Raw genomic sequence first — 26,126 nt, forward strand, 5'->3', positions numbered from 1 at the left:
TTTAAAATACCACTTGTATATTTAATGAGCAAAGAGTAAAATTATATTTTCTATCATTTAAAAAATGTGATACAGTTTATGGGAGTCATTTGTATTTTATTGTATTGTACATATACTAAGAACTCTAAATATTTAACCAAAGAATATAAAACAGTGAAAGAGTTGTCTACTTTTTTGTCTACTAAAAAGTTGATTAGTGATTGTTTCTTGTCAATTAGAATAGTGAATATTTCTCCTGAAATAAGCTGGTATCCCTGTCATCAGTAATAACTGGGGTTCCTTGACATACTATTAACATCTTCAGCAATAAAGTGCAGAATTAAGTTTGTGACTTAACTTTGGTTTTTTAAATATATATTTTTTACTGATTTTAGAGGAAGGGAGAGGAATAGAGAGATAGAAACATCCATGAGACAGAAACATTGAGCAACTGCGTCCTGCATACCCCTTCCCGGGTATTGAGCCCACAACCCAGGCATGTACTCTGACCAGGAATTGAACTGTGACCTCTTGGTTCATGGACTGACACTCAACCACTGAGCCACACCAGCTAAGCCAGTGGTTGGCAAACTGCGGCTCGCGAGCCACATGTGGCTCTTTGGCCCCTTGAGTGTGGCTCTTCCACAAAATACCATGTGAGGGTGCACATGTACAGTGCGATCGAAACTTCATGGCCCATGCACAGAAGTCAGTATTTTGTGGAAGAGCCATACTCAAGGGGCCAAAGAGCCGCATGTGGCTCGCGAGCCGCAGTTTGCCAACCACTGAGCTAGGCTAACTTCAGTTTTGAATTTCTTGTTTGCTATATAACATAGAAAGTAAAAGAGTAGTTGAAATAGTAAAGATTTTGTTGCTGCTTTTGTAATGATTTACTGTTCTAACATATATCAAATTAAGCCATTTGTAAAATACACACATAATAGAAAATGCAAAAAAAGGTCAACCCTTCAACTAATTAAAAATACATACAAATGAAAAATTAAACAGATTTTATAGTACAAAATTCTTTAAAAACTGTAATATCACATCTTGTATACCCATATAGTCACTCAGCAGATAGTCATTCAATGCTTTCATTGGTGAATATTATACTAGGGACTGGTGAGAGGGTAGAGGATGAATTAGGCATAGAAGCTCTTTTCCAGGAGCTTACTGTCTAGGAAGAAGGCTGTTTCTGTCATTTGGAAAAGTGTATATTTCCACGGACATGTATTGGTCTGAATATGTGCTCTTTAAAATTATAATAAATTTTCTTATTGCCGAAGTTTTTTTTCTTGCAGTTTGAATACAACTCAATGCAAGATCTTAAATGTGCTTTATGTCTACAAAATGGCATCTGAGCAGGAGAGGGAAGTATTGCTTTTAGTAAAATGTAGAATTTTTCCATTTCTGCTGTTGAGCCATGCAGCTTCATACATATTTTACTTACCAAAAGAAGGCTTGCATTCTGAGAAGACTCGCCAGGAGAAAGGCACACATGAACTCATTTTAAAAGAATGTGTTTCTATCCCAAACTCCTGTAAGTCCTACTGAGGGCAGTTAGATAGATAGAGCCAGAGTCTTCCTCCTACCGCCACCTTTGCTCGGTGTCTATCCCACCCGCTAGGTGAACTAAAGTTATGGATCAGCCCCTCTACCTGATGGACACAAACAAGAAACAGCATGAGAGAGCCCAGTTCATTCTTTGCAGTAACCTTCCCACCGTTCCTGTTTTCATTCACTGCAGGCAGCAGGCCGAACCCTTGCCATCAGGCGTCCTAGCTACAGCTCCCCCTTTCCACATGGTATCAACTGGCCTAGCTTTTTAATAACGGGACTAATTAAAGTGCATTAATTGTTTTCAGTGTAAATAAGACATGTTTAGAACAGTGGCAGCCTCTAGAAGAAAAATAAGCTTATTTGTGCATCTTGCATATGTTCCCACATTATTTATATTAGAAGAGAAAATGTTGCTCAGCATGTCCCTCCGTTTTACAATTAATTCCGTAATCTCCCCCTTTTAATTGACATCTGTTATTCTGTCTTTATTAAACCTGCTGTGATCTTAGCCCTTGAAGATTTGATGTCTTGCACCCCCCTCAGGGAATATCCCTTCTGATGCTCAAAGAGCTGACATAAATCTTCTGTAGCCCTGGACTGTGTAACTGGAGAGTGAAGTGGGATGTGTAGGGCTTTTGTTTGCTAGACAGTGTTACAGGTGGGACAGGTGTGCGCAGCCAATAACTTTGGGTATAAAACTCCATTCTGAGTATCTGTGCAGGAGGAGGAAATGCCATCTGAATGAGACTATTTCCTCATGCCAATGAGAAAGCAGCACGAGAATCCAGCTTGTCTTTGAGGTGAGAGACATGCATCCGATGCCGTCCCTAATTTAAGCACACACATTATCTCAGGCTCTCTATTGATCTCTGGTGGCTATCCCCTGCTCTTAAGATCTTTGAACATCAAACAAATAATAGGTAGTAAAACGAAATGTCATTGTTTGATGAAGTGTCCTAATCTGTTAAGTCAGGAAATGGTGAGGCTAAATGATTTTACTAGCAAGGAAACACCTGCCTCCGACAAATAACCCATTGCTTGTTTTCCAAACAGGCACCAGAGAGAAAGAGATGGTGGTGTTTACCTAAAGCAGTTCATGAGGCAGATGTTAAGCATGGACTTTCCAGAATGTGTTAGAATGGAAATATCTACTTATAATAATTCTGATGTAACTGTCTAACAAGTGAGATATACAGTTTGATGGAGTTCAAAACCACGAAAAATAGTTATTCCAGTGTTTAGCGTGCATATATACTTCTTTTAATTAGATTAAAATAATTTAAGATTCCCACAGCTTTACACATAATAAATTGTGTAGTATTTTCTACTACTGGCCTGATTTTCTTTACAAGGACACATGCCTTGAGTGAAGTGTTTAGAAATGAATTTGTGCAGTCAAATGATTTCTAGAAGCCCTGCAGCCCAGAACCTATTTTTCATGTTGGGGAGTAGAGGTTGGAGCAATGAAAAGGAGCAGTGGAGGGACCCCGCTCGTCGATGTGGGGGCAGCCGCCGCTTCGTGCCCTTTGCTGTGCTGTGACGTCTGCCACAGTTCGTCTGTTTCCTTATATGCAGCAGAATCCCTTTCTCATACACAAGTACTCACTTCCTGCTGCCTTAATCTTAGGGTGGAAGTAGTGAAATATACATTTGGTAAGTGTATTTATGGCTACTTAAATCTGAAATTATTTAAAACTTAAATTACTTGCCCTAACCAGTTTGGCTCAGTGGATAGAGCGTCGGCCTGCGGACTGAAAGGTCCCAGGTTTGATTCCGATCAAGGGCATTTACCTTAGTTTCGGGCACATTCCCAGTAGGAGGTGTGCAGGAGGTGGCTGATTGATATTTCTCTCTCATCGATGTTTCTGACTCTCCCTCTCTCTTCCTCTCTGTAAAAAATCAATAAAATATGTTTTTAAAAAAACTTAAATTACTTAGTACAATCTCATGTTTGAGAATATATGCTGTATCCTTGACTTTGTGGTTTGGTTTTCATTATTTAAGTTATTAAAATTCATTTTGGATATTAACAATGTATAGTGGGGGAAGGGTTACAAGCAAATTAATTCAAGCCTTATTCTTCACTGCTATCAGTACATTAAAAAGGACAGCATTCGCCTTGGCTGGTTTGGCTCACTGGATAGAGCATCTGCCTGGGGAACTGAAGGGTCCCAGGTTCGATTCCAGTCAAGGGCATGTACCTTGGTTGCGGGCACATCCCCAGTAGGGGGTGTGCAGGAGGCAGCTGATCGATACTTCTCTCTCATCGATGTTTCTAACTCTCTATCCCTCTCCCTTCCTCTGTAAAAAATCAATAAATATATATATTTTTAAAAAGGACAGCATTATCTGTGTTACCCACAACTATCTGAGACCTGGGTAGAAGCTAGAAATTTAACCCAAAATGGCCCTTAAGTATACGATGCGAATATATTCATTTAAGAACAAACAAACAAACAAACAAACAAACAAACAAACAAACCCAGAACAGCATTTGTTGGCTATTCTAGTGAGAGCCAGGTGTTGGCTGTGCTGAGTGCTGGGGATATAAAATAAACGAGAAACAGCTTCTGGCTTTAGGGACCCCAGCTCAGAAGGCTGTGCTTTGACACATGGATGTATGACTCAGAGGGAAGGCTCTCCTTCTTCCGTTCAGATAGGTCCATTCCTGCCATAGAAGCGGTTCTAATAGAGGCATAGATTAGATCAGGTGCTTGCGTTAGGGCGCCGACCACACATCAGGAAGTGGCCGCTGTACACGGACAGAGATTAGGAGTGAACTGTGAAGGGTAAAAAGCACTTGCAGGAACTCGGACTTCTTAGCAATTCGGGGCCGTTTTCTGAAAGCACAGACAGCCCCTCTGAGGGAGCCACTGGATGGGGCTTACTGTGAGTTTGGTAATCATAATGACCTTGAATTTTCAGGAAAACGTTTGTGTATAGAGTATTTAATCTAAGAAGGTGATAATTTTATATAGTTGTTGAGCATTTATTATGTTCTCAATGTTGTTCTAAGAGTTTTACCTGGAGTAACATGAACTCCTCACAATGTCAATATACTCCCTGTTGTCCCCATTTCTCAGATGAGGCAGCTGAGGCACAGTGTGCTGAGTAACTTGTGAAGGTGTGGGGACAAACCCGTGCAGTCTGACTCAGAGCTTGTACTCATAATCACCTTATAATTTTAGATCGAGTTTTCTCAAAAATGATTAATTTTTGAAGCTTTCACTTAAAGGAGTAAGTCTCAATTATACTTTCATACAGGGTTCTGAGTCCCAGAAAACAATTGAGCAGCCAATACAGGGGAACCCCCTCCTAGCCCTGCACATGGGAGGCACAGTCCCAGCGTGTAAAGTACCAGTGACTCATCAGAGACTCTGATAGCGGCTCCTTGCTAGTTCCCCGTGTAGTAATGTATTGTTCAGGGGACAGGGAGAAGTAGGCTGTGGGTGTGAAGAAAAACTCCTCCTCAGTAGAAACCCCCAAACCCTCCTGGGGATTTCCTGGGAAGTGGATTTTAACCACAGCTCTGAGGAGGAGACCACACTGGGAGACATAATAGAAGCAAGGTTATGCCCCCTGCAGTTGTCAAGCACCAAATCTTAACAGATGATACACTTCAAGAATGAGTAGGAGAAAAGCCAAAATGGGTCAAAGAATATAGGGTTTTTGAGTTAACTAACTAGATCTCCATCCAAACTATTATAAACAGCCAACTACAGGGACTTTTGGCTAGCACTGATTCAGAGTTTGGGAAGGTGGGGTGTGTGTGTGTGTGTGTGTGTGTGTGTGTGTGTGTGTGTGTGTGTGTGTGTGTGTGTGTGTTTTGTTGGTTTGTCATCCCTCTCCTATTCCCTTACCCAGCAGTTGCACGTTCAGCCTCACCTGGGCTGGTGGCAGGTGTGTAGCTGGCTGGCATCTGCACCCCTCTAAGTGATGAGTTTTCTTTCCTACCAGCTGCTCTGCACCCTCAATGGCCATGTATGTGGAGCCATGGCTGCTATTTACTTCTCCTGCTCCCTCCAGCTGTACCACAGTTGCCTTCTCCTATTTTTAGATCCGTTTACGTCTGCATCTGCATATGAAGAATTTTCTGTGAAGCAAAATTTTCATTTGTTATTATTACTCATGCTGCCAACCCACCTACTGAAAGGATGCCACATCTAGGAAACAGATACTCATGGTGGGGACTTCCTCCCAAACTCAGTGAATAGTTATAGGAATCATTCCCAGCAGCAAAGACTGTTTCATCACCACCTATATGAGTTTGGGAGTACAGGCACGTTCTTACTTGCGTTCTCCTGAATCATATGAGATTCCTTTCCTTTGGCTAATATGTAACTGTTTAAAAAATTCAAGTTATTCCTCCCTTTTGGTGTGTTTTATATGTCCGTCTATTTCACAGGAAATCCATATGCAGGGAGACTCAAAAAGTTATTAACTTTGATCAGAAAAGTGGTGTTGGAAATAGAGTATTAAAATAATTATATGCTAAATGATTATGGTTAGTCCAATTTCTATTTTGAAATAGCTAAATCTAACTTTATATGAAAATGGACTTAAGATTGCTGTGTCATTGTTTGTACTTCTCATTTGAGCAGACTTTTCTTTTTTTTTTTTTTTATTGCTTAAAGTATTACAAAGGGTATTACATATGTATCCATTTTATCCCCCCGCCCTAGACAGTCCCCTAGCCTCCCCTATCACCCCGTGTCTTATGTCCATTGGTTATGCTTATATGCATGCATACAAGTCCTTTAGTTGATCTCTTACCCCCCTACCTCCTGCCCCCCAACCCTCCCCGGCCTTCCCGCGAGCAGACTTTTCTTGTCTTCTGATACATGTGCCACGTCTTGTCATGGCAGGTTCACGACTTGCAGAGTGAGCTTGATAAAGAAAAAGAAGATACTCAAAAGAAAATCTATAAATTTGAGGAAGCTTTGAAGTGAGTAAAATTGTAATATATTTAATTTAAAAAATACTCTTAGCCCTACCTGGTTTGGCTCAGTGGATAGAGTGTTGGCCTACAGACTGAAGGGTCCCAGGTTCGATTCCGGTCAAGGGCATAAGCTCAATCTTTCATCATTGATGTTTCTGTCTCTCTCTCCCTTCATCTATGAAATCAATAAAAATATATTTTTTAAAAATATGCTTAGTCTAAATTGTGAGCCAAATTAAATAGCTAGCACCTAAACACCATATTTTTATAATAGCCTTGCTATGGTTTAGTCTGAATCAGTTTCCATCATGAATCTCTATTTTTCAGAATTTTATTGCTAGCCAGTAATTTTTTTTAAAAAAAGGAAAAATCAGCTGTTTTTAGTGATAGGGATGTAAGAAAATAGAATGTCGTAGTTTTATATGCTTTCTTCTTCTTAAGTGAAAACAGATTTTTAAAAAACAGTAAGACTTAAGTCTTAGAACATGTGGAAATTCCTCTGTAGATTTTGGAGAAATGTGGTAATGCAGTCTCCTGGTCATATCTGAAGATGAGCTATACAGGCATTGTTCAGGAAAGGCTCTGTCTCATGACACCTGCTCAGTAAAAGGTAAACATGCACATTAAAACCTTCTGTCTCACTTGTCTTCTCCATTGGTTCACAAGTTGATTAGGCCCGGCTGATCACTAGGCTTTATCTTGCAGTTTTCAGGTGGAAAACATTGATTCACTCAGTAAGTGTTGCGTTCCCACTACGTCGCAGCAGTGGACCTTGTAGTTGGGTTGGGAAGATATTTAAGAGCTTTGGCAGTTGCACTACAGAGTGATAAGAACCTGAATGGGAGACAGGTTCATAGACCCAAGAGAGTGATTTAAGAACGGAAGCTTACTTGAGTTCAGTGTATCTAGCTAATTCCCAAAGAACCAGCTAATTCCATTTTTCTTGCTTCCAAAAACCTACAAGCAGGAATCACATACAGAAAGGCCAAAAAGAACACCCAGGATCAAACATACTTAGTATCAGATTCTTTCTGGGAAGATTGCATAGCCATTCCTTCCCCCTCAGTTTGTGTTAAAATGTATTGGCTGAGTTGCTAATAGAACATTTAAAATAATTTGTGTATCATGGCATCATAGGCTATCATTTTTTTTATCAACACAAGGATGCATTGCTTATTTGTTCACATCACCACGTGTGAATTAGATAAAATCAGAAGAGAACCATAATATTCATTAAACATTAAGTCAATCATCAAGTTTGAATAATGACAAAACTAGGGCATTCTTGCTTTCTTTATAGATGGGATGGCCTTCCTTTATTCCTCATTAATTTATTTTTTCCTCCTCCTTAAAATGTTGATTAACAACTTTTAATAGCAGTAAATGAACAAATACATATTTGTTTAGTACTGACAATGTCTATATGTTGTAGTATCATACTAAAAGAAAGAGAAGGCTTAGAAGATATATCTCAAGACATGGACTGCTCCTAAAGATGTCAGAGTCTAGATTGGGCATTTGAAATACTTAGAGTACTAGGTTGACTGAGTTGCTAGTAGAACAGGTTGAGTTGTTTTCAGTAAGTACCATTGGAATTCAGAAAGTTTTTTTCAGTGGGATATTGGGAGTTTGTGTAAACCAGTGTGGTGCTTTTTAATGTTTCATAATAGATTATGAAAGGACCTTGAAATCTCAATAGTTTTCTATATACAGCATAATCATTTCCTGAGCTAAGTAACACTCTTATGGCTTTAAAGGTCTTTACCAAAACACCAAATTTTACTTGGAGTTAAAAAAGCAATTTTAGATTTTTAATAAAATTCCTTTGTAGATCTGTTTCTCCCATTCCCTATGTTAGTGATGTCTTCATTTTGACTGAATGTATGATCCTCACAATACAGCACCTGGATAGCAGATGTAATCTGGTCCGAAAGCAGAGTGAGTTATTGTGTGGTCTGAAATTCAAAGTAAACAGCACAAGCTGGCTATTTTCCCAAAGGAAAATATTCTTGGGATGGGGCTTGGGGGCTGCTGCTGCTTTTGAATACAAGAATAGAATTAGACCCAGTTAGTCCAGAAATAACTCCACTTTTCTAAAAGATAGCTATATTATATAGAAATTTACATTGACACACACACACGCACACACATGAAGAATTATCAGTTTTAGAGTGCGGTGGTATTCATTCATTTAATCATACTTTCACTCAATGAGGGTTTATTTGCATGTTGTATGTATAATGGAGGATATCAGAGAATAGTTACTAGATTATTGTAATCCTTTGGTGGTGTCATGTAATATTGATTTTCCATGTTCCTTGAAGTTATGAGTTGCTGTCCTCTCCTTTGGAGCAGCAGTTACCTCCTAGGGGTCTTTAATAACTGCCTTTAGGAGAGAAATACCTTCCTTCAGCCCTGCTAGTTACTTTGAGGCTTTCTCAGACCTTCTAGGTTACACTTGTTCTAAGCTTCTTCCTCTTCTTGTGGCAGAATTCTTTGCTCATATGCCGTTTCTTGATCCTGCAACTTATCAGGTCAAGTGGTGACAGCCTCTACTTTGTTTTAACAAAAGTGGTGTGAAAGCTCAAGTTTCTGGTTTCTCCCTGGCCCTCAGATTTGGGCCAGCTTTCTGTGGGTTCTCCCTGGCCATCTGCTAGAGCTCACTCTGGCTGCCACCATTGGGAGCATGCACAGGGAGCCCACCACAGGTTGGGGGTATATGTGGGTAAGATGCAGAGTGCTGGGGTGGCTGTGGCCCTTTGGGGGGATCTGTGGGTAGGGCATTCCCAGCAGCTTGTGGGTGGACTTCTTGATGGAGCCCATAGTGCAGTTAGTAGGATCCGTGTCCCTGCTGTACCCTCCTGAGAATCCTTCCTACCTTTCTCACAGCCTCTTTCGTTACCCTCGTTATGCAGATCAGGATCCAGTTCTCTGGATGGGGCAAGAGAGAAATGAGCCTCTTTTGCTCAGCATTTGGGTTTATGAGATATATTGTTACATAACATTGTAATTTATTAATTCTCACTTATTGAATAGCATTTTAAAGTGAACATACCACAGTGTATTTATCCATTCTGCTGCCACTATCCATTTTGGCAGTTTCTAGTTTTGGGTTATTATTAACTAGAGGCCTGGTGCACGGATTTGTGTACCGGTGGGGTCCCTCACCTGGCCTGCACCCTCTCGCAATCTGGGACCCCTTGGGGGATGTTGGACTTCCGGTTTCAGCCTGATCCCCACAGGCCTTGCTGAGGACCCCACCGGTGCACGAATCCATGCACCAGGCCTCTAGTATGCATATATGATCTTGGTTAATCTCTTCCCGGCCTCCCCCCTTCCCACTTCCCTCTGAGATTCATCAGTCTGTTCCATGTTTCCATGCCTGTGCATTGAGCATTTGCCCCCTGGTGGTCGGTGTGCATCATAGCTACCGGTCAAACGGTTGAACAGTCACTTGGGCTTTTATATATAGTGATAGTATCGCTATGGACATTCTTACTATGTTTCTTTTGTAAACACACATACACATATCTGTTATATATATATCTGCATCCAATGTTTATGTTGTGCCAAATATGACACATATGGGGGAAGGCTAGACCTTTAGGTTATTCAGTGGCATTATCAAAGAACCAATTGAAGTGAATGGTAATTCAAGTTGGTTTGGGACTAAAGAGAAGTTACTGGAGGCCTTTCCTCACTTTTATTTCACCCAGTTTTAGTTTTGAACCTCTAGTTCTGAGAACACAATCATTACCATTACATCAACTTTATTTATGTAGGGGGATCTGAGACATAACTGATCTGATTTGTGGACCTGCTGATTGGTGAATGGATAATCATAAACCAGTTGAGAAAGGATTTCAAGTAAAGAAAAAGTATGAAAATTTATTAAGGGCTTCTTTTTAAAAAATATATTTTATTGACTTTTTACAGAGAGGAAGGGCAAGGGGAGAGGGATAGAGAGTTAGAAACATCGATGAGAGAGAAACATCGATCAGCTGCCTCCTGCACACCCCCTACTGGGGATATGCCTACAACCAAGATATATGCCCCTGACTGGAATTGAACCTGGGACCTTTCAGTCCGCAGGCCAATGCTCTATCCACTGAGCCAACCGGTTAGGGCAAGGGCTTCTTTTTACATATCCTGGTTTTCTTTTTTATATTGCTCCCTCCAATAAAAATTTCTGTTATTGGCAGCTCTTTCTTATTGTTTGTAAATGTGTAATCATATTTTCATATACCATTGCTTCAATAAGTGCAGTTTCACTTGCACATGGAATTTTTATATGTTATTATTGATTTCAAAGAGGAAGGGAGAGACAGAAACATCAATGGTGAGAGAAATCATTAATTCACTCTCTCGTGCATGCGCCACATTGGGGATCGAGCCCACAACCCAGGCATATGCCCTGACTGGGAATTGAACTGTGACCTCCTAGTTCACGCAACCGCTAAGCCATGCCGACTGGGCTACCCATAGAATTTTTAGAAACAAGTTCTTAATGTTTTCTAAGTAATTCAAACTGTCCTTGAATTATATTTTTATTTGACCTGTTCTGAAGCCAACTTTCAATGGTAGTCATACTCAGTGAATGTTCACCATCTGGTTTGTTGAAATCATTGTATAAAATTATTTATTTATACAGAAATTAGCAGCACCTCTTCTTTAGTCTGTCTTTATCTATAGTTTTCATTAAAATGAGGAAATTCATGTAATAGTTTTGTAGTATTTTTCCAGCAAAATGCCATAAGCTTTTGAAAAAGTTTTTTTCTTGCTCAATATACGTAGTATTTTAATCTCCCGCTACAGTGGAAAGCAGATTATTTACCCCTAAAGTTATATTTTTAAAGAAGTTATATTTTTAAACATGAGTGTTAAAAGCTTTCCTATAAGGTTCTTTTAAATTTCCTTCATTTATCTTTGGTTGCTTGTTTGCTGTTATAAATCAACATTTATATCAGTCAGAGCAGGGATTAATCTTCAAATGCGAAGGCCTTAGAGGAAAGATAATAAAACTGCAGTTATAACGACGGTGTTTTTGTACTTTTATTTGCTAGAAACTAATCTTAAAAGAAGACGTAAATGGAATGCTAAGCAATATTGTGATAATTCAAAGGTGTGGACTACATTTTGATTAGGTTTTTTTTAATGGACCATCGAGTACTGCAGACATGTAGATGAGGTTGCAGTCAGAGCAGTAACCTTCCAGTTTACCCAGAGGCATGAATTTTGAATTTGGTAGAAAGGGAAAGTTAGGTTAAGTCAGTCTTGCATAGAGATTTTAAAGTATAGCTGAAATTCTAAATTTAGTCTTGTATAGAGCCAAAATGAGGAGCTTGGTCATTTTGTTTGTAAGGTTGGTGAAAATATCTCAAGGAATTAATAGTGACATGTACTTTAAAATGGAAAAAGATGTGAATGAAGGAGCTATCTAGAGAGAAGCTAAAGGAAACCTGCAAACTTGTAGTTAATCTAAAGATTCTATTCTTAGTAAGTGAATAAAAATACCTTATAGGGTCACCTTGATAAGAAATAAGAAATTTTATTCTGTCTAGAAAACAGATTTGTACTTTTAAAAAGTGTTTTTTGTAAGAGTAATTATAAAACTTGTTACCCTACAGTACAAAAGTAGCCTGTAACTTACTTATTAAAGGATATGTGGTGTTGGTTTTAACCGAGAATATATGCATTTACAGACTAATTAGTTGAGTTTATAAATTTTCAGTGTATTTTTCTATTATTATTATCACTAAAATTAAGAACAGATACAATTTATAATGTATTGTTCCATCAAAATATGTCAGATATTCATATCTATACTAATAAAAGCCTACCTGGTTGTCATGCCCTCACGCTGTCATGCCCTCATGCGTAACAATCCATCACCAGGAGGTTGTGTGCACATCGGATGCACGTGGGTGGGCGGGGTCTTGATGCTGTGTGCACAGCGTGGAGGTGAGTCACGGGGATCCACACGGTGACGCCAGGGGTTCCACGTGATGCGGAGGCAGGTCCCAGTGGCTTGGTGGCGACACTGGGGGCGGGACCCCTGGCTCCGGCCTACCATGGAGGAGCCCTGGATGGGTGGGTGGAGCCTATCTCTTTGGGGAGGTTGATAGTGGGGTTCCCACACTATGAGAGGGCACAGGCCAGGCTGTGCCAGCTTTGTTGTTCATTATATCCCACATATGAGTAAGATCATGTGATATGTATCTTTCTCCAACTGTCTTATTTCACTTAACATAATGCTCTCCAGGTCCATTCATGCTGTTGCAAATTATAAAAGTTCCTTCTTTTTTATAGCAGTGTAGTATTCCATTGTGTAGATGTACCACAGTTTTTTTTAATTCACACATCTGCTGATGGGCATTTAGGTATTGTAAATTGTGCTGCTATGAACATAGGGATGCATATGTCTTTTCTGATTGGTGTTTCTGGTTTCTTGGGATATATTCCCAGAAGTGGGATTACTGAGTCAAATGGGAGTTCCATTTTTAATTTTTGAGGAATCTCCATACTGTTTTCCACAGTGGCTGCACCAGTATGCATTCCTACCAGCAGTGCAAGAGGGTTCATTTTTCTCCACATCCTCACCAGCACTTGTCATTTGTTGATTAATTAATGATAGCCATTTTGACAGGTGTGAGATGGTACCTCATTGTTTTGATTTGCATCTCTCAGATGATTAGGAATTTGAGCATGTTTTCATATGTTTGTTGGCCTTGTGTATGACCTCTTTTGAAAAATATCTATTTAGGTCCTTTGCCCATTTTTTGATTGGATTGTTTATCTTCCTTTTGTTAAGTTGTCTGAGTTCCCTGTAAATGTTGGAGATTAAACCCTTATCTGAGATAACATTGGCAAATATGTTCTCCCATGCAGTGGGCTTTCTTATTGTTTTGTTGATGGTTTCTTTTGCTGTGCAGAAGCTTTTTATTTTGATGTAGTCCCATTTGTTAATTTTCTCTTTAGTTTCCATTGCCCTAGGAGCTGTATCGGTAAAGATATTGCTAAGACATATTTCTGATATTTTGCTGCCTATGGAGTCTTCGAAGATTTTTAGGTTTCCCATCTTACATTTAAGTCCTTTAACCATTTTGAGTTTATTTTTGTGTATGCTGTAAGTTGGTGATCTAGTTTCATTTTTTTGCATGTCTTTGACCAATTTCCCCAGCACCATTTATTGAAGAGACTGTCTTGACTCCACTGTATGCTCTTGCCTCCTTTGTCAAATATTAATTGAGCATAATGGCTTGGGTCTACTTTTGGGTTCTCTGTTCTGTTCCATTGGTCTATATGTCTGTTCTTGTGCCAGTACCAGGCAGTTTTGAGAACAGTGGCTTTGTAATATAGCTTGATATTTGGTAATGTGACCCTTCCAACTTTGTTCTTCTTTCTCAGGATTGCTCTGGCTATTCTGGGCCTTTATTTATTCCAGATAAATTTTTGGAGAGATTGTTCTAGGTCTGTGAAACATGCCATTGGTATTTTAATGGGGATTACATTGAATCTGTAGTTTGCTTTAGGTAGTATGGACATTTTAATGATGTTGATTCTATAAATCTATGAACACAGTATATTTTCCATTTGTTTATGTCTTCCTCTCTCTTTTTCCAATGTCCTGTAGTTTTCTGAGTACAGGTCTTTGACTTCCTTAGTTAAGTTTATTCCTAGGTATCTTGGTTTTTGGGGGGCAGAGGTAAATGGGATTTTTTTTTTTTAGTTTCTCTTTCTGTGAGTCCATTATTGGTCTATAAAAGAGCCACAGATTTATGGGTGTTAATTTTGTATCCTACTACATTGCCGAATTCATTTATTATGTCTAGTAGTTTTTTGATGGAGTCTTTAGGGTTTTCTGTGTACAATATCATGTTATCTGTGAATAAGGACAGTTTTACTTCTTCTTTTCCAATTTGGATGCCTTTTATTTCTTCTTCTCTGATTGCTATGGCTAGCACTTACAGTACTATGTCAAACAGGAGTGGTGAAAGTGGGGATCCCTGTCTTATTCCTGTTCTTAGGGGAAATGGTTTTAATTTTTGCCCATTGAGTATGATGTTGGCTGTAGGTTTGTCATATAGGGCTTTTATTATGTTGAGGCATGATCCCTCTATTCCCACTTTGTTGAGAGTTTTTATCAAGAAAGCATGTTGGATTTTGTCAAATGCTTTTTTCTGCATCAATTGATATTATGTGATTTTTGTCTTTCAGTTTGTTTATGTGATGTATCACCTTCATTGATTTGCGGATATTGTACCATACTTGCATCCCTGGAATAAATCCCACTTGGTCATGATGTATGATCTTTCTAATGTAATGATGGATCCAATTTGCTAGAATTTTTTTGAGGATTTTAGCATCTGTATTCATCAGTGATATTGGCCTGTAGTTCTCTTTCTTTGTGGTGTCTTTGTCTGGTTTTGGAATTAGGGTAATGCTGGCTTCATAGAAAGAGCTTGGAAGTATGCCTTCCTCTTGATTTTTTTGGAATAGTCTGAGGACGATAGGTTTTAGTTCTTCTCTGAATGTTTGGTAGGACTCCCCTGTAAAGCCATCTGGACCAGGGCTTTTGTTTGCTGGAAGGTCTTTGATTATTGCTTCAATTTCATTGGTAGTTATTGGCCTATTCAGGTTTTTTTTTTATTCTTCCTGATGGAGTTTTGGAAGCTTGTGTTTTTATAAGAATATGTCCATTTTGTCTAGGTTGTCCAGTTTGTTGGAGTAGAGTTGTTCGTAGTATTTTTTTAAAATCCTTTGTATTTCTGTGGAGTCTGTTGTTACTTCACCACTTTCATTTCTGATTTTGTTTATTTGGGTCCTCTCTCTATGTTTCTTGGTGAGCCTGGCTAGAGGTTCATCAATCTTGTTTATCCTTTCAAAGAATCAGCTCTTGGTTTTTATAGATTTCTTGTTTTGTATTTTTTTGTTTGTTTTTTGTTTTGTTTTTTTGTTGGTTTTTTTTTGGTATCTATGTCGGGGTTTTTTCCACTTTGATTTTATTATTTCCTTCTTTCTGTTTACTCTGGGCTTTTCTTGTTGCTCTCTTTCTGATTCTTTAAATTGTAAGGTTTGATAATTTATTACCATTTTTTCTTGTGTGGTTTTTTTTTTTTTTGTGTGTGTGTGTGTGTGTGTTTTTTTGTTTGTTTGTTTTTTGAGATAGTCCTGTAGAGTTATGAACTTCCCTCTCAGGACTGCTTTCACTATGTCCCATAGATCTTGGATTGTTGTGTTTTCATTGTTGTTTGTTACCAGGATGCTTTTTATTTCTTCTCTGATCTCCTTGGTAACCCAGTGATTGTTTAATAGCAAGCTATTTAGCCTCCAAGTGTTTGATTTTTTTTTTCATTGTTTTTATTGTAGTTGATTTCTAATTTGTGATTTGAGGAGATGCTTGATATGATTTCTGTCTTCTTGAATTTGCAGAGACTTTGCCTGTGTCCCAATATGTGGTCTATTTTTGAAAATGTCTCATGTGTACTTGAGAAGAATGTATATTTTGTAGCTTTGGGGTGAAACATTCTGAATATGTCAGTTAATTCCATCTGATCTAGTGAGTCATTTAGGATTGATGTTTCTTTGCCGGTTATTTTTTGTTTAGAGGATTTATTCAGTGGTATCAGTGGGGTATTAAAGTCCCCTACTATGACTGGATTGCTGTCAATCTCTCGCTTGGTATCTTTCAGAAGTTTTTTATATATTTCGGTGCTCCTGTATTGGGTTTATATATGTTTACCAGAGTTATATCCTCTTGTTGAATTGCTCCCTTTATATTATAAAGTGGTCTTCCTTATCACTTGTTATAGCCTTCACTTTGAGGTCTATTTTGTCAGATATAAATATTGCTACCCCAGCTTTTTTTTTTTTTCATTTCCATTTGCCTGAATTTTTTTTCATCCCTTCACTATCAGTTTGTGTGAGTTCTTTGTTCTGAGGTGGGTCTCTCATAGACAGCAGATATATGGGTCATTTTTTCTTACCTATTCAGCTACCCTATGTTTTTTGATTGGATAATTTAATCCATTTACGTTGAAGGTTATTATTGATAGGTACTTGTTTGTTGCCATTTTTATTCTTTATGTCTGTGTTCCTTCTTCCCTTACTATTTCTTCTTTTTACAGCAGTCTCGTTAGCATTTCTTGCATTGGTGGCTTGGTGATAATAAACTCCCTTAGCCCTTTTTTGTCTATGAAGCTCCTTATTTCACCTTCAATTTTGAATGATAGCCTTGCTGGGTATAGTATTCTTGGATGCAGTTCCTTGCTTTGCATCACTTTGTATATTTCATTCCATTCCCTTATGGCCAGATTTGTTTCTGTTGAGAAATCAGTTGATAGCCTAATGGGAGATCCATCATAGGTATCTTTCTGTGTATCTCTGGCAGCCTTTAAGATTCTTACTTTGTTGTTGGTGTTTGCCAATTTAATTATGATGTGTCTTGGTGTTGGTATTTTTGGGTTCAACTGTTTGGGACTCTGTGTGCTTATTGAACTTGTGTGAGTTTTTTCTTCCCAGTATCAGCAAAGTTTTCCGTCATTTCTTCAAACAGGTTTTCTATTCCTTGCTCAGTTTCCTCTCCTTCTGGCACCCCTATTATGTGAATGTTGTTTCATTTTGTGAAACCCAAAGCTCCCTTAGGATCTCCTTCTGCTTTTTAAATATTCTTTTCCAATTGCTGCTCTGCTTGGGTGTTTTTTCCTACCTTGTCTTCTAGCTCTCTGATGTGGTCCTCAGCTTCTTCCAGTGTGCTGTTGATGCTTTTTATTGTGTTCTCTGTTGCAGCTTTGTCATTCTTCATTTCCTCCTGGTTCTTCTTCATTTCTTCTTGACTCTTAACACATGTTGTGCCGGGAGCCGGTCCATCCTTGCTGTTTCAAGGGACCTGGCATATATGGCATACGGTTCTTAATATGTTTGCTCACCTTCTTGGCGCTGTGTTTTAACCAAGGTCACCTCTCCGAGAAAGGTTGAATCCCCAGGTAGGGATTTTCCCCTGAAGTTAGGGAGGGAATAAAACCCCTCAACTAAGTGCCAGGCGGGTAATTAATCACTTTAACTATGAACAATCATGCTTAAGCTACATAATCTTTACTCCCTGGAATGGAGATAAGAAACGCCCTAACCTTTGGAATAGAGATTGATAGGATTGGAATCAACTGGTATAAATACAGATGCAACAAGACAACAACAGACAGAATTCAGAAGACAGAACCTACGTGGAACCTGGAGATGGAGGAGCTTCGCTGGAGAGAACATGGCAAGGGATCCTGGACTGAACCTGACTACAGAAATTGGCAAGAGAACCTGGAAATCCTAAGCAGAACCTCTCTGGAGATCCAGACCAGAACTTGGCTGGAGATCCTGGCTAGGCTGCTGATCAACTGAACACTGTCTCCGTGTCCTTCCTTCTTCGCCGACTCCATCCACACCTTTGGGGACCCCTGGACCCGCTGGGGTTGGACCCCAGCAATGTTGATTTTGTCTTTCATCCTTTCCAGCATCCTTATGACCATTGCTCTGAATTTTTTCTCTCTGACAAATTGCTTGCCTCCATTTCATTTACTTCCTTTTCTGGTGATTCCTTTTCTTTCCTGTGGGGGCTGTTTCTTTGTCTCCCCATTTTTGCTCCTCTCAGGTGTCTGGTTATGTGGCTCACTCTCTACCACGTTGACTGAAAGGCACAAAATACAACTCAACAAGATATGACACAGAGGGATCAAAACACGAATGTATTCACGACACCAGAGAAAAGAGAATTAGGGGAGAGAAAGGAATGCAAAAATGATTTTGAGAAAAGGAGAAAAGGTAAGAGAGAAAAGAGAAAGAAGAAAAAAGAAGGGGGAAATAGACATATATGGGGGAAAAACTCCACAAAACAAACAAACCTACCAAAAAAATGTAAACAACAAACACCCAGAAAAAAAGGGGAACTGAATCTGAAGAGGCTGAGCTTATTTCTAGAAAGTAAGATAAAGGAATTGGATGAATGGGGGAATGGCTATGGTTCATATAGAGGAGGTAGAAAGAGAATGAGTGGTAAGAAGAAGAGTGAAAAAAAATAATAAAAAAATTTCTCCTTTCTTTATCTATATATTTATCTATTTTTGGAAAAGGAGACTAGAGAGCAAATAGGCTTGAATTTGGTGAGTGAAACTAATTGAGCAATTAGGGGAAGAAGAGAGCAAGTGAGGAGAGGAAAAACAAAAGCATAAAAAATTTGGCTAGTGAAGAAAGAAAAGAGAAGCATGCATGGAGTTGGAGCATGGGAGAAGAAATTAGATATATCAGTAATCTAACAGAGACTACTATAATAGTAACGTGTTGATAAAGCAGATAGAGAAGGTAAATTTTTAATAAGAAGTAAAAAGAAAGGAGAGAGAAAAACACTAAAGCAGGAATAGGAGAAGAGAAACAGGATGAAGAAAGGAGAAGTGAGGAAGAAAAGGTTGGCAAAAAGGAAGAAGTGAGATAAAGTAAAATAATGATAAAAAAAATCAAAATAAAAATAGAATGTAGAACATTAATCCAAAAAAAGTTAAAAAAATAATAATAAATAAAGAAAAAATATTTTTGCCCTTTCTTTCTTAAGTAAAAGATAAAAAATAAAAAAGTGAAGTAGTGAAATGTCATTTGTTTCAGCTGAGTTTTAATGTCCCATGGGCGCTGGTTTGAGACCCCTCCCTACTGTTCTTTCTGCCACTTCTCAGTTTCCTGTTAGGTAGTCACCACTGTGTTGAAGTTCCCAGTGATCTACCACTCCTCTGTGTCTGTCTCCACAGCTTTGGTTTCAGGCAGGTAGGACCAGTTTGCCTGCTTTGTCTGCCTGCTTTCAGTCATACTTACACAAGCATCTATTTCTGACACGGGCTCTAGGTGGGAGTGTTGCTATATTAGTTTCTGGGACCAAATGGCCCCTCAACCCAGTCCCTGAGGCCTCCTGGGGGTATTCAGAATCCTTGTTTCCCTTCTGGGCTTAAGGTTGGTTGCGGCTGTGGTGCCAGGAGGGGCTGACTCTTCAGGAGAAAAACGGCTGTTTAGGGTTGGAGGGACCGGACTGTCCCAGAGCTGGATGCCTGGTCACCTCTTCCTGTTTTGCTCCACAGCCTCCACAAAACCACCTCCACCTGCATTGCAGCCTTGGTGAGTGTTTGTAATTGAAAGATCCTATGTACTGGGTTTAGTGAGTAAAAGCAAGGAAAATATAATGACAGAGCAACAGCACCGCTGCATGTTTGTCTCCCCACCTAGCACTGCGTGGCCAGTGCAGAACTTCAGGCTGCCTTTCTGGGTGCAGCCTTCCACGGCTGGGGACTGAGATCTAGAGTCCCCCTCTGCCAGCAGCCCTGTGGGCCCCCTTCCACAGTCAAGTGTTACATGTGTCCCCAAGGGACCCAGACTTGGTGCAGCACAGTTTCCTTTGGATCCTCTAGTCTTGGTTGTGTGTCTCCAGCCCAGATCCCCAATCCTAATGTTCGCCAGGTGTCCTCTAATCTTTCTGGCCACAGATTGTCTCATCAATTCTGGGTGGATGTTATTCGATTTAGCTGTTTCTTCTCTCTGCTCCATGAGAAGACGCAGGATTGCCGGGGTCCAACTCCAGCAGGTCCAGGGGTCCCCAAAGGTGTAGACGGAGTCGGTGAAGAAGGAATGACACGGAGACAGCGTTCAGTTGATCAGCAGCCTAGCCAGGATCTCTAGCCAGGATCTCCAGCAAAGTTCTGGTCTGGATCTCCAGCGAAGTTCTGGTCTGGATCTCCAGCGAAGTTCTGGTTAGGATCTCCAGCCAGGTTCTGTGTCCATGTTCTCTTGCTAGGTTCTCCAGGTTCTCCAGCCAGGTTCTGTAGCCATGTTCCCTCGCTAGGTTCTCCAGCCAGGTTCTGTCCAGGTTCTCCAGCCAGGTTCAGTCACCAGGTTCTAGTCAGGTTCTCTTGCCAATTTCTGTAGTCAGGTTCAGTCCAGGATCTTTTGCCATGTTCTCTCGCTAGGTTCTGTCTCTAGGTTCTGAGGCCAGTTTCTGTCCAGGATCTTTTGCCATGTTCTCTCCAGCGAAGTTCTTCTGTCTCTAGAGAACGTTCTTTGTAGGTTCTGTGCCTAGGTTCTGTCTCTCTTGGTTCTGTCTTCTAAGTTCTGTGTCTTGCTGTCTTGTTACATCTGTATTTATACCAGTTGATTCAATCCTATCAATCTCTATTACAAAGGTTAGGGCGTTTCTTATCTCCATTCCAGGGAGTAAAGATTATGTAGCTTAAGCATGATTGTTCGTAGTTAAAGTGATTAATTACCCACCTGGCACTTAGTTGAGGGGTTTTATTCCCTCCCTAACTTCAGGGGAAAATCCCTACTTGGGGTAACAACCTTTCTCAGAGAGGAGACCTTGGTTAAAACACATAGTGCCAAGAAGGTGAGCAAACATATTAAGAACAGTATGCCATATATGCCAGGTCCTTTGAAACAGCAAGGATGGACCGGCTCCCAGCACAGGATATGTCCGCCTATTCAGCCACCATTTTGTCTCCCCCCGGACAAACATTTTAGGAGCCGGTGGCCAGGGAGGCTGGAGTCTTGGTGTTTGTGGGTTCACAGCTGAGGCAGCAGGTCCCTGGCCAGTGTAGCTGTAGGGTCCCGGTTGGTGTCTGAGGGCTCCCCGGTTAGAGGTGAGGCTGGGCTCACAGTCACAGCAGCTCTCCCCTTCAGGATGGAGCAGCCTCTGCGGCAGAGCAGCTGCCCTGGGAGAGATTGCAGCGGTAGTAGAGACTTCCCAGCTAGGGGAGCTTGGTCCGCCAGCCCCCAAAAGTCCTGTGGAATATAACTGTCTCACACACACATACACACACACACACCACACGTCCACACACTCAGACTCTCTCTCTCGCTGACGTCCTATCGGCTGCCAACTTGGATTCCCCTAGATCAGTGGTTCTCAACCTTCCTAATGCTGTGACCCTTTAATACAGTTCCTCATGTTGTGGAAACCCCCAACCATAAAATTATTTTCGTTGCTACTTCATCACTGTAATTTTGCTACTGTTATGAATCGTCATGTAAATATCTGATATGCAGGATGTATATCATTGTTACAAATTGAACATAATTAAAGCATAGTGATTAATCACAAAAAAATATGTAATTATATATGGGTTTTCCGGTGGTCTTAGGCGACCCCTGTGAAAGGGTTGTTTGACCCCCAAAGGGATCATGACCCACAGGTTGAGAACTGTTGCCCTAGATTTACTTCTGATGGTGTCCTCAAGATACATGCTGAACACAGTGTCTTATGTACCTGATATATTTATTCCTATATACAGTACAAGTCATCTAGGGAGTTGGAAGAGAATGGACATTAGATGTAGTGATGGAGAGTGTAGGGTGTGTGTGAAGAAACCCGTGAAGACGAGCCCAGCTGGAACAGAAAAGCACAGGAGACTAGGGGTCCAGATTGAGGGTCCCAAGCCCCCCAGAAGTGAGGCAGGGGGATGTACCTTTCCCATTAGGAGTGGGATATGGTTGATGAATGGGTAGCAGTGTGGTATATGATGGAAATGACATTGGAGGAAGACTTACTTTCCTGAATATTTCCCTGTAATAAGCTAGGTTTTGAAGGAAAGACAGAAAATGAGCTGGTGGAGAAGAGAGAATTTCCCTGCCTGAAGGATTAAAATGTTTCAGGGACACGAATGTGCTAACATGTTAATATCCAAGCATGAGGTCAGGAGTAAAGCTAGCAGATCTGATTTTCTGGAAGAGGATAATAAACAATAGATAAGCAAAGGTCAAGCATTTCCATCCTTAAGAAAACGTGCTTTTATTTCCTCACTGAATTGCTTTTATTCCTCACCAAATCATAATCCCTGAATTTTGGTGTCCTGAAATCTAACAAAGAAATTTAAAAATTGGTGACTTTTAAAAATTTGAATCCTCTAGTTTTTTATTATTGATATAAAATTTATTCATTTTATGTGTGTAATACAGAAATGTCAAGGAACTTTGAAGAAACTTTCAGTAATTTGAACCATATATCTCTATTCTTAGTGAAAAATGAAAACACCCCAAAGGAGGTTTAATGTGGAGTAAACCAGGTCTGGAAATGGTCTATATTGAAAGACCTCATGGCCTTTTGATGTCTGATTCTTTGATTTGGCTTTTGCTTTTTAAAGGGGTGCTATGTGATTATAATTAGAAACATTTCAATTTCCTTACTTGGGCAGTTAATTGTTCCTTAGCTTGCTCCGTTGTGACTAATCATGTAGTTCTGAGTGGTAGTAGTGTTTGAAATTATCACTAAGGAGACTCACCTTGTTTAGTAGAGAAAGTTCCAGTCCATCACAAAAGCTTTATCACACCCCTAACATGTCAGCATTCATTTTTCAGGTTGTGGCTCTGATGTGAATGTATATTTATTAGATATATAAAATGTCTCATTTTAATAATTTTCTAAGTAATTAATGAGAATAGAATAGTTCACTTTTCTTGCAACTGGTACCATTATGTTTGATGTTGGAAAGTATTGATAAATTACTAGAAGGCACTGCTAAAATTGACATTTTTTCTTTAAAAAGTTTTTTTTTTAAAGTTTTGTTAAAAAGTACTCAGTTTTGCATTGATACAAAGATTTGTATGATGTTGAGAAAAGTTATTCCTATATTTTGGAAAGTGTCTAAGAACTATGATTATAGTTTTCTTCTTAAAAACAGCTTTCTTATGTACCAATGGTGGTGGAGATCCATGTGCTCTCCTTTCTGCAGTCTGCTTGAGCATCTGAAACCATTTTAGGTGGAGGGTAGTCAAAGTTTCCAGTTTATTGTAAGCATTCCTTAGCCCCAGCAAGCACGCTGACATAACCCTCCCTCGGAGAGTGCGATGGAAAGCTTGAGGAGAGGACAGAAGTATGTGGTGACCGTGCTTCAAGTTGAAAAGGAAATTTCTAGTTTTTTAGAGTTTTTTGTTTTTTTTTTTGTAGCTCTGTCCTCATAGAATTCTGCTTAAATGAGTGTCAGAATAGTATGACGCTTAAGAGACCTCTATTGACACATTTGTGACACTGTTCACACAATAGATTGAATTTGTAGCATGAGATTTTTAGGCTTATTGGATGCTTTTTTCAGAAGTTCAGTTTGCAAAATCCATTTTTAGAAGTAGTTCATATATGTAGCTTCTTGAGTTTTACTACCATTAAAATTTACTTTGGCAATGAAATGTGAAATAAATGTGATTCTGGTGGGGAGTTGATAAACTAAGAAAATATAGCAATACTTTAAAAAAGTTTTATAGTTAACAAAATTACTTCAATATATATTCTCTTTAATTTATCTTCAGAAGAATCTTACATGGTTGTTTTTTATTGTCTGCATTTTCAAGGGAGAAATGGGTTCAAAGAAATGAAGCAATTTAACCTAGGCCTTCTGATTCCTATTTTCAGTCTCCCTTCCTGTTAGAATGCTGACTTCTACCTTTTGTGTCAATCGGTGGATTTCCTTTTCTCCTTTTTAAAATGACTTGGTCCAGCACGGCCAGCGTGGCTCCGTGGTTGAGTGTCAACCTATGAACCAGGAGGTCATGATTTGATTTCCAGTCAGGGCACATGCCCTGGTTGCGGGCTCAATCCCCAGGTGCATGCAAGAGGCAGCAGAGCAGTGATTCTCTCTCATCTTTGATGTTTCTATCTCTCCCTCCTTCTCCCTTCCTCTCTGAAATCAGTAAAAATATATTTTAAAAAATAAAATAAAATGACTTGATCCAAATGATTCATAGATGGTATTTATACTAGATATGTCATTGCTTATTGCTCAGTTCCCAAGTGGGAGAATATGCCCTGTCCAGGGCATCTAACAACCACCTGCCATGTTCTCTCCATGGTGCCACCTCCCCTTCTCTGCCACACGGCTTGGGTAAATGGACACCTGATCCAGAGGCAGCATGTTCATTTCACTGCACAAGAGCTGAAGGTCACACAGCTGGAAGTGGATTTGAAATGTGTGCTTGACTCCAGAGCCCTTGTTCTCAACCACTGTCCTATCCTGCACTGCCCTCCTTCCTGATCCCAGGAATTTGGAACTGGAAAACCTGGACTAACTCAATCAGTGCAGAAGCTGAAAACATGGAAAGTTACTATGATGAAGGTTGGCTGGGCAGCTGAAGTTTTGAGTAGTTATGCTGATGCCAAGAGGAGAACAGCGCAGATGCACAGCGAGAAGCGGAGATCTTATGAGAAATGCGGCCAGAGTGTAGAAAAACTATGTCTCTTCCGGCCCCATTGGAGAGAAACACTCATGGAGAGCTCGCATCTTTATAGTGTACAGTCCTTTTACTTAGGCCGTGGGAGTTGGAGAATGTTTTAAAAATTTATTTAAGTAGTTATGTTTATTTTTAAAAACAGATTAACTGTGGCCTATACAATGTTATTATAATACATTTTTAAGACATTTATCTTCGAACAAATAAAGGTAAACTTAAATGTCCCCTCTATCAAAATTATCACACATTCTTACTAATAAAGTCTGAATTAGTATGGGAATGGCATACTTTTATAGATTCCCTAAGAATTTTAAGGAGGGTTATTAATGAAAATAAAGTTAGTGATACTGCTTTATTAGGAACATGTAGAATTTATTGTGTAGAAATAAATTCTTCATATAAACTTGTATAAAATCTGGAAAAAAAATTAACATTATTTTTTTTATTTCAGAGGGATTAGAGACCAAAAATTAAGACCACCTTTCCCTCTCAAATTTAGAACTAACCTAAAAAAATAGAAGACTTTATTTTTCTTGTGCTTGGAGTTCTTTGAGTTTTGGGATACATAGATTTATAATTTTAATCAAATTTGAAATGCTTTGGGCATTATTTTTTAAAATATTTTTATGTCCTCATCCCTCTCTCTCTTAATTCCTTTATGGACTCTTAAATACACAAATGGGTGGGCAAAAGTATGTTTACTGTGCCATTGTGACATTCTTTTCTGTTAATAAAGCTTTTGTGACAATCGTAGTCTGCATGTCTTTTTCCATACAGACAACTGTAAACCTACCTGTGCCCACTTCTGTATATTAGGTTGCTGAAGGTTGTCACTGATGACTTGTTTTCTTTTGTATCATCCAATTTTTCTTTCTATGCTTTGTTTTGGTTAGTTTCCATTGCTCTGTCTTCAAGTTCACTGATCTTTTCGTGAGCAGTGTATAACCTGCCTTTAATCCCATCCATTATATTTTTTATCTCATACATCATAGTTTTTCTATAAAACTAAAAATTCTATTCTCTAGAGTTTCAATATGAGAAACACAGCCTCATCACAAACCCTTTTCTCTGTTCTCTTCCTTTATTAACTACAACTTTTCCTATCACGGTTTCTCCATTTGTTACCGTTAATGCTGGAATGCCTTTATCCTATAGTTTCTTCTACCCACTCCTCCTCATTCTTCAGTTAACTTTAACATCACTTTCTTACGTCCTAACTCCTAGGTAAGGTTTCCCCCATTATACAAATACCCTATATTCTTCTTGGTTCATTGAATTGAATATTCATTGTCCTTATTAGTATTAATTCAATACCTTTCTCCCCTGTTGGACTTAAAGCTCGCTTAGCACAGGAACTGTGCGTGATTAATTTAGTGATGTTTTCTCAACATCTAGCAAGGTGCCTAGCACA

The 26,126-nt window shown here is 39.4% G+C and overlaps 1 protein-coding gene across 4 annotated transcripts in view; it reads left to right on the forward strand.

Annotated features, from left to right (window-relative positions):
* CEP112 (centrosomal protein 112) overlaps positions 1 to 26,126 on the forward strand; it is a 298,077-nt gene that overhangs the window by 74,797 nt on the left and 197,154 nt on the right. For all 4 annotated transcript variants that reach the window (XM_059670060.1, XM_059670062.1, XM_059670063.1 and 1 more), the window contains one exon: positions 6,405 to 6,484. In XM_059670060.1, the coding sequence (XP_059526043.1) occupies positions 6,405 to 6,484 (80 nt within the window). The remainder of the gene's footprint in view (positions 1 to 6,404; positions 6,485 to 26,126) is intronic.

The sequence above is a fragment of the Myotis daubentonii genome, chromosome 16, assembly GCF_963259705.1.
Source record: "Myotis daubentonii chromosome 16, mMyoDau2.1, whole genome shotgun sequence".
NCBI lineage: Eukaryota > Metazoa > Chordata > Mammalia > Chiroptera > Vespertilionidae > Myotis > Myotis daubentonii.